The sequence below is a fragment of the Centruroides vittatus genome, unplaced genomic scaffold (assembly GCF_030686945.1).
Source record: "Centruroides vittatus isolate TY-2023 unplaced genomic scaffold, ASM3068694v2 contig_875, whole genome shotgun sequence".
NCBI lineage: Eukaryota > Metazoa > Arthropoda > Arachnida > Scorpiones > Buthidae > Centruroides > Centruroides vittatus.
In genome coordinates this window covers 2315849-2325345 of record NW_027122567.1, presented here as the reverse complement: position 1 = coordinate 2325345, position 9497 = coordinate 2315849, and the positions used below count along the sequence as shown (strand labels likewise).

At 28.0% G+C, this 9497-nt stretch overlaps 1 protein-coding gene across 1 annotated transcript in view; it reads right to left on the bottom strand.

Annotated features, from left to right (window-relative positions):
• Positions 1–1168: 1168 nt before the first annotated feature.
• Positions 1169–9497, bottom strand: part of LOC136983000 (anillin-like) — a 64679-nt gene continuing 56350 nt past the window's right edge. Inside the window, exons 11-20 of the mRNA XM_067279597.1 lie at positions 7666–7801; positions 7438–7596; positions 7157–7326; positions 6940–6990; positions 6808–6868; positions 6414–6526; positions 6241–6327; positions 6059–6166; positions 1756–1928; positions 1169–1688 (exon numbers count right to left, since the gene is read on the bottom strand). Of these exons, the coding sequence (XP_067135698.1) occupies positions 1565–1688; positions 1756–1928; positions 6059–6166; positions 6241–6327; positions 6414–6526; positions 6808–6868; positions 6940–6990; positions 7157–7326; positions 7438–7596; positions 7666–7801 (1182 nt within the window). The 3' untranslated portion in view covers positions 1169–1564. The remainder of the gene's footprint in view (positions 1689–1755; positions 1929–6058; positions 6167–6240; positions 6328–6413; positions 6527–6807; positions 6869–6939; positions 6991–7156; positions 7327–7437; positions 7597–7665; positions 7802–9497) is intronic.

Sequence of the window (9497 nt, the reverse complement as noted above, 5' to 3'; positions counted from 1 at the left end):
CACTTACTCTGAAAGAACTTCCAAACAATCTTGTATGGATAAAAAGCCTCACGTATTTATAGTAATGTTTAATGAACCTGTCAAAAACAAGCATAGATTTGATATTATGCACGCGTGTTAATCTTGTCGTGACCTGTGCAAACTTGTAAATACAAGCTTTGTTGATCGAGCTGGAAATACACACACGCTGTGGTGCTCCATATGGTGCACTGCATAGCATGCGCAGTGCACCATACAGACTTTTTGACTCATTCATGTACTAGTCAAAAAAGTATTAGGAACAAAGCTTTAATATACCAATACCTACTTTTATTATGAACTGGTCTTGCTTAAAAGACATTTATAACTATTTGTTGAAACATGTGTTTGAAAAGTTTGATTAATACTAAAAATCATCAGTGTATTCTTGCAAGTATTGCCCAGGGGAGTGGTGGTTGGTCCTCAACAACCCCTAAATTTACCTTGGACCAGAAAAGCCCCCTTAGATCTCTTCAAGGCCCACCAGTGGGCTGTACCAATCCCATTAGGAACCACTTATGTAAAGGATACTGCTAGATTTTCCATTTAAATAAAGAATTCCACTCCAAACTCAAGCTGTAAAATTGATGCACATTACTATATAATAAATTGGATTGCAATAAGTACAAACAAAGTATTATTATTAAGGATGATTATAACCTCTTTGATTATGCATGTGATCTCCAGCAGATAAAAAGCATATTTTTAAGTGCTATGGGAAAATTCCTTTACAAAAATTATCAAACAATCAGATAAAATTTTAATGCAAAGAAATGTTTAAAATGTTATATTCTTGTGTAACAGAATAAAAAAAGATGACGATAACTTCTAAAGAAGTTTTCAATGAGAATTTGTTTTAAATTCACTTTTAATTCTTCTTTTGCTCAAATCTGTCAGTTTTTTTTCTATAAATTATCATTCACAATAATGAAAATATATTTCAAGATTTAATCTTTGTGCAAATATTGAATTACATTTTTATCAGAATTATCTTTAGAGAGACAAAAAGCGTGAAGAATAATAAAATTATTTGTAATATGTAATTCGCATGTAGTATGTTAATGTATTCATTGCATCAAAGAATTCATTTACAGAAGAAATTTTATATTTATGGCTTGTTTTAATACCTAAACAAATTTTATTAAATTCAAACAAAGAATTATCAAACTGGGGTGCATAATTATGTCATTTATAAGTAATTAGTTCCTTTACAAAATTTAATATATGCTGTAATTCAAAAAATACTTCTGTTCTTTATAAATTCAATTACTATATTTTTAATTATTTTGATTTAATAAAATCTACAAACTATATACAAATTAAGCTTTTTAACCCTTATTAACAGCTTATAAAAGCCTTTGATGAATTAACATTATTACTGATCAACAGTAATAATGTTAATTCATCAAAGTTAAATTATTTAAAATTAAACATTTAATATGCGTCACAATGCTCAAACATAATATAGCAACAAGTTGAAAAAATTTTCATTGGCGTTACAGGTCAAAGTTCATGCAGAGTGATAGGCAAGCATCAGTCTGAAATTTTATTGGGCAATTTCTATCGGACGGAGCGCTTCGGGATCCCACTTGCGGATGCTACTTAACACTTCGTTCAGGCGATTGCACCACAGGATACGTTCCTCCTTAGTGTCGGCAGAAAGAAGATGTCTGGAAAAGGAAATGGCATTAATGGTTAAATACTTATATTTTTAAAGAAATGGGAGTTTCTACATACTTGGTTGTAGTGATTGTATTGACACTCTGCGAGATGAGTGTGTCTCTGTCATCCTCCTCTTTTGGCCTCATTGATATTAATTGAAAAGTATGAGGTCTGGCGCAAATATCTCTTGATACTAATTTTACAAGAGGTGTAACACAGTGGCGAAGGTCAATTGTTCCTATTGGAGCCTATAATATCGAAAAGATTTTTTAAAACTTGTTTTAATAAACATTTGAAACCAAATTAATATGTAGAAAAATGAATAAACTAAATTAAATAATTTATCAATCAATACATTATACAGTTTTTTAAGAAATAAATATTTTAAAATGATACAGAAAGAATCTAAAGCACAAGATTAAAAACAAAATCATTAAATAATTTTTAGCCAATAGCGAGGTTGAGGCCGAAGTTTTAAATGCGGAAACGTGTACGTCGGACGTTCAGTACGTCAACAGTAATAATGTTAATTCATCAAAGTTAAATTATTTAAAATTAAACATTTAATATGCGTCACAATGCAAACATAATCGACTACACGTTTCCGCATTTAAAACTTCGGCCTCAACCTTGCTATTATTTTGTAGCTACTATTCTAATGAATCTTTGAAGAAACTTGAAAAATATTGAAAGAAACTTTTTTTATTTGAATAAATTATATACAGTAGAGACTTGTAAATCGGAACCCCGGTAATCGGCACGATTTTCAGTCGGACTGTGTCGTGCTGAATCGAACGTTTTTGATACTAAATTTACTTCTAAAGTATAATTTTCATGTTTTTATATTCTTCAATATATTTATTTTGTTTGTACAAAATGCAGAAATAATTTTTAACAATATGATAGCCTCGATTATTATTATAAAAATTTTCGTTAGGCTTAAAATCGACAAAAATTCAACACGAAGCGACATGCAACGGAGAAAAATTTGAACATCGGACAGGTTAATATATTTTTTCGTACATAAACCGTAATCGGAACAAATCCCTAATCTGAACAACCCCAGTCCCCAATTGATTCCGATTTTCGGTTCACTACTGTATTATATTAATTATATTTGAATAAATTATGTCATATGTGAAAATTAACATCATGTTAATTTTCAAATGCTTTTTATATGTAACAAGTAATTATTTATTGCAACGTTGTCATAATACTGGGCTGCAATTTTTAATCATATTTTTAATTTATTTAATTTAAAATGTATGCTCTCCACCTCGAATTAGTACTGTAGTGTCTTGCCCCTGTACATCATACTTTTCCATTAGCAATGAAATCATGACAGGCATCTATCTAATTCCTTTCAGGGGAAAATTTTTGAATTGAAATAAAGTGACTTCTGGTAAGTTCTTATATAGTTAATTGGGGCCACCTGCCCCTAAGCTTTCTATATCTGGTCTTGAATTTCATTTATCTAACAGTGGGAATTTATAGGTCTACAATGTATTCAAAATTGAAGCCTAATTAAATTAACAGGTTGTATTTTTTTAAAATCAGAATTAGCACTGAAATTGTATTTTTCAACAAATATTTGTTTTAATTAATATAAGCACTATAATAGTGTGGTTGAGATTATGGGATGATCTCAAATTATTCTTAATTACTGACTATTGACACATTAACAAATAACAATTGCCTTTGGAAAGAGGGCCAAACTAGTAATTTGGCCAAAATTACTAGTTTGTTTGTTTATTTTGATTTAGATCATATACTTGTTTATTACATAATTCTCAGAATTACGGTGAGTACATAAGCAATGATACATACAGAAAACTCTTCTGTGAAATTAAACTACTTATACATACATAATTTTAATTACACAAATAAATTTTAGTGATATTGTCAATCAGTGTACTAATAATAATTACCAATCATCAGTCTTAACCAGTACTTTTTAAGAATTAAATGCCAATTGTTTTAATTCTTATTTGCTTAAAGTACAGTAGTTTGAATTGCTGGAATTTCTTACTTCAATTATTCACAGGACAAATTACTATTAATAAAAACTGTATAACTTCAAGATACCACACTGACAAAATATTCTTTAGAGTTAATTTGTCATGTTTGAAAATATCAGTTGTTCCAAGTAGAATAAGTTTAAACTCATGCAAGCTCAAGTAGAGCCAAAAACCTTTTTCAAATAATCATTGGTATTCAAAAATAACAGTTATAATCTATTTAATAAATTAAATTGTTTTAACACATCTTTTTAATTAATATCAGAGTCAATAAAACTAAAGTTCTTAGTAATTGTAGTTTTACTTATCCTGCTTAATGTTATCAGTTAGTCATTGTCATCAGCATAGGCAAGTTTCAAAATTATACAACAAACAGATTTTACTGTATTTGTTGAATTTTATCATTTTCTAAGTATCTAATCATAGTTTTAATTCTTCAAAAAGTAATTGAAACCTTTATAAATATGTAATGAACTGACACTTGATAAATACACATACAAGTCTTATTATTTTAATGATTAGTATTGTAAAAGTAATTAAGTAAACCAAATATAACAGTCCAAATTAACATTAAGAATACTGAAAAACTGTACCATTTGCAATTACTCCAGACAAAATTTAGAAATTTCTAGTCCCAAAACTTTTTTCAAGATTAATGAAATTCTCATTTTAAAATTTAGGAAACAAAACAATCATTACTATAAATCTAAACAGAAATTTTAGTAGTAGAAAACTGTTTTAATTACCATATTTAGTCACATATAAGACAAGGTTTTTATTCATTTTTCACTGCTTCAAAAATTTTTTTAAATCTTATATACACGAAAGAAGAGTTCTTTGCATTTTTGCAATAATTTTTGTGAACCGTGTATTCGCATTTTTTATCGAATGCTCACCCTCTTGTTTTTAAAAACAAAAGTATTCTATCTGGGTCGTTTGAATCGTTCTTGTGTATTGTCAGAAGTAAAGATGAATAGCAGTAAAGAAAGCAAAGCTTTTGAATTGAATTCCAAAATTACACAGGAGTTGGATATCCATTCCCACGTGAAAATAGATGATTATTCGGAAAAACTCTGAAGTGTATTTGATGGAGATTGGATTCGAGTGGTAAAAAAGGTTCATGATTGTCCAGCTTTATGTGAACAAATTATGTTGTTGATTTTACAAGCTTTTTCCTTGAAGTTTAAAATGCCAGTATTTTTTGCAGGATAATGTTGCATTTACGTGCATTTGACATTTTACTTGTGATTAAACAAAATAAAATTAGAATTGTGTTAATAAATCTAATTTTTTAAATTTTGATCTTTAAAGTCACACCTCGTCCTATAAGCCAGTAAATACAGTAAATTGTTCTATTACTTCATACATTAAATTTTTTTTGAGTATTAACAAACCCAAACAGTATGAGAGTGAGTTGAATTTTTCTATACAAAATTTTATTTTTATGTTTTAGATTACAATGACATTATACTTATCACAAAAATGAAATGTATAGAATGAGACATACATTATTATTAATGTATATGTCTCATTCTAATATAATTAATTAACAATTCATGTTTAGTTTATTTCTTAAATATATTACTTTAATTATTATTTTGAAAGAAATGTGAAAAAAAATCGATAAAGATTTAGACTATTTTTATGTATCAAATATTTATAAACAATTTCAGAAAATAAATATATAGTGTAAAGGCATGAATTAGAGTAAGAATTAGATAGATTAAAATCAAAATAAAAATCCAATGAAATTAAAATTATTCATATTAAAATATAATAGGAAAAAGAGGTTTACATATTATTGAAATTAGCAGATTTATTACATGTAACAATTTACCCTTGAATTCACTATATTAAAATAACATGTGAAACATGTATTTTTTCTAATCTGTTCAATTTCAGTCTGTCATTATCACAATAAGGTTAATGTTACCCTAGGTATACAAAATGGCGGCTCGTCTCTGACTCCAGCATACAGGAGCCAGGAAACAGTGGGAATGCACGTTTTCTAAACCTAACCTATTGTAATAATTTAGTTGCTAATAATTATGATAATTTATTAGAATAGGTTAGGTTTAGAAAACGTGCATCCCCACGTTTCCTGGCTTCTGTATGCTGGAGTCAGAAACGAGCCGCCATTTTGTATACCTAAGGTAACATTAACCCACAATAATATTGCATTTTCCAATTCATATCAAAAATATAAAATATGAAAGATTTTATCATTTATAGAAATGCAAAAATGAAAAAATGAGCAGATTATTATACATCTTTATGCCAAGATGTAATGAATTAAGTATTTTAAAATATTTTGAACCATATTACTGCAATTTATATTAATTTCATTTATAAAAATATACCTTTTTCTTATCATCTTCAGGATATTTCCAGTATGCTAAATTATTTCCTTTCAGTATACACCAACGACGATGCCAAGCTCCAAATCCACTCACATCTTCAAACATTGTCTAAAGGAAAAAAAATTAAATTCATTAGGTAAATAAAGTAAAGATTTCATTAACTGTAAATATTAGCAAAATACCAAAAATCCTCTTTCTTCAATTCTATGCTCAGCATGTAACTGAACTTTCATATAAACATTACCTTCTAATGGTGATTGATAAGGAACCTACAAAAGAAATTTTCATTAAACTACTTACATTTTTTTACATAATTTAAAGAATTTAAATGTAATTCAATAATATTTTAGCATACTTTTTCTAGAACATATGAACTTTTATTGCAATTTGTAAGGCACAAACGAGTGAAACCAATTAATGCAAAACTAGGAGTTCTCACAGCATTTGGACCACCAGGACTTGTTATAGCTATAAGGAATAAATAACATTAAATATTGAACTCATAAAAATAAACTTTTACAGTCATTAAATTAAACTTTTAAGAACTGGTCTTTAAAATATGCATCAATAATATAAAACAAATTTATTTAAAAGTATTTGTATCTCATTTACATTTGTAAATGAACAATTATGCATTAAAAGTTTAAATATTAGAAAAATTTTAATTATTATATAAATTACTTACAAAATACATAATATAAATAACAAAACACTGTATTTTAAGGATAAATAACAAGAAATAATCTTACCAGGTGACATTAATTTAGAATCTTTTTTAGCTTTCGGAGTTATTCGTAGCTTACTATGTTCCTACAAAATTAAATAAATACAAATGTATTAAATAATATTAAGAAGAGAGAGAATTTTAAACATTTAATTACCTTTTTAATATGATATTTTTTATCATGAGGAATCATCTCTTTCTTAGTTTGCTATAATGTTAAAAAAATTCATAATTTATTTAATATTACAAAATTCTAATATATATATATATATATAGTGAAATTAGAAACAGAATTAAATAGAGTTTAGAATTAAATAGTAAAAATCAACAAGGAATATTGCATATTAATTTAAAGGAATTCAGTAAATACATACCAATGCAAACACTTCAAATGAAACACAAAAATCACTCTGCAGTTCTTGTAGTGTTATATAATTCGTATAATTGAGTGTATTTCCAGAAATTCCATCAGTAGATAACATTTGGGTTGCTATTAGTTGGGCTCCATATCGAATAAGACAAATGAAGTAGTGTACATTATTGTCTAAAAAAATAAAACAAAATTAATACAATATTCTGCAATTTTAAACATTTAAATATTGTATTACAGTTAAATACACATTTATATATTTTACAATAAATAGAAAACACATACCTAATCTTCCTTCTGCTTGGGCCGTTAGAAATTCTCGTTTAATTCCTAAACTTATATCTGTAAGAGTTAATGTTCCCATTCCATTTTCTGAATTCTTTCTCAATGCTCCATCAGTTTTTAGACGCTGAATTTCATTCAGGTATGCTTGTCTTTTCTGAGCTAAGAAAGTATTTAGGAATAAATTTTATGAATAAAGTAGTAAAAAAAGCACAAATATAAGTATCTTACTGGCTATAAGCAATAATCGTTCGCCTTCAACTTGTTCGGTAGAACCAAAAAATTCTGTTGTGGCATGACATAAATTTAAAGCTTGGGTTGCTTGACTGATGATTGTTTGTTGAGAAAGTATTTCTTCTTGAAGACACTAGGTTAGATTATAACAATTTCAAGTTATAATATATTTAATATATTATATATTTTAGAATATATTTAAACAATATCATAATTTTTAAGTTAAAATTAATCCAAACTCTTGCCATAATTAATCAGTCTATTATTATGCTATAATTAATAGCAAGGTTGTGGCCAAAGTTTTCATCTCTAAAACATGAATGTTGAACGTCAAGTGCTGCTTAGAAGATAGCGACGCTTTACATTCGCATTTTAGAAATAAAAATTTTGGCCACAGCCTTGTTAATAATTAACACGTTGACTGCCATCTACGAGATGACTCGTAGTTACCGTTTCTGCCTAGGACGCCACCTACGAGTTATATCGTAGTTTGTTTCCTTGCCATATTTGTGCAGCTACGATGTAATTCGTAGTATATCAGTGTAAATATGAATAGATAGCTTCAGGGGCAAGAACAAAAAATCAAGTTTGGCTTATATGAACAGAACATTTATTAATAAATGAACAGAAAATATAATCATAAAAAGTTTATTCAAAATCGAAAGCAAAACAATATTTTTATTGTTTGTGATAATTTATAAAACAGAAATATAAATTTAAACGAACAGAAAATATTATAAAATGTTTATTTAAAATCAAAAGCAAAACGATATTTTTATAGTTTGTGATAATTTTTAAAACAATCTTCTACGCAAAGGGCTGGCTTCTCAAGACAGATTAGACAGAAATAACGCGTTTCTCGGCGTTTTTTAGCTTTGGTACAAATTCGACATGGCTTTGTCAGATGATGTTTTTTCTGAGTAGATGGGATACTCTGTAAATAGTGGAGCTTCTGCAATTTAATTTTTTTTGAAACTGGTTGAATCTCTTCTCCAATTAACGCTTTGACGAATGCTTCTCTAAACTTTATAAGTTTTATTTTAGAAGAAGTTGCTTTTTGAAAGAGTTTGTGCGCATTATGTATATATATTTCTATAATATGTAATGCAACCTTTTTGGGCCATCTAATAGTCTTTCTTAGAGCTGTGTAGTACGATAGCATTTTGATCTGATCGTCAATGCCAAGACATTCCATGATTATAATCTCGAATTATATTCGGTTTCATCGAACATTTTCCATTGCGATTGAACACCTCTACCATTTCAACAACGTGCATGTTTGAAATGGTAAGGACTTCTCGTTTGTCTTTCCATTTACAAACAGTAACAGGACCATTTCGCTGCCAAATAAACTCCCCCATCCTCACCAAAAATTTTGTCAGATTCTGAATCACTTAGATTAGTGTAGTAATCAAGTTGTTTTTTACTCAGTGGTCTTTTCTTATCCATTTTGGGATATTTATAATTTGATTATAAAAATAAATAAAAAATAACACTCTCAAAAAAGACGTAATGTGATGTGTTCGCCTCTATATCCGATTTATTACTAATGAATTTAGACGCACATCTCCGATTGGCTGTAGTGAAGTGACAGGACGAATCGTGTCTGTGCACGAATTAACTCGTAGTTTGGCTTTAGCGAAGAGCTTTCTGTTACATAAGCCAACTACGAGATAATTCGTAATACCTTTATTTTAAGAAAAACACATTCTATATGCTATTTGATTATTACTATATACTCTGATTAGAGTTTTTAATAATATAATATAATTAAATTAAGTTGGCGTTTTACAACAGAATCCTAAAAAGTCACGTGGCAGTCAATGTGT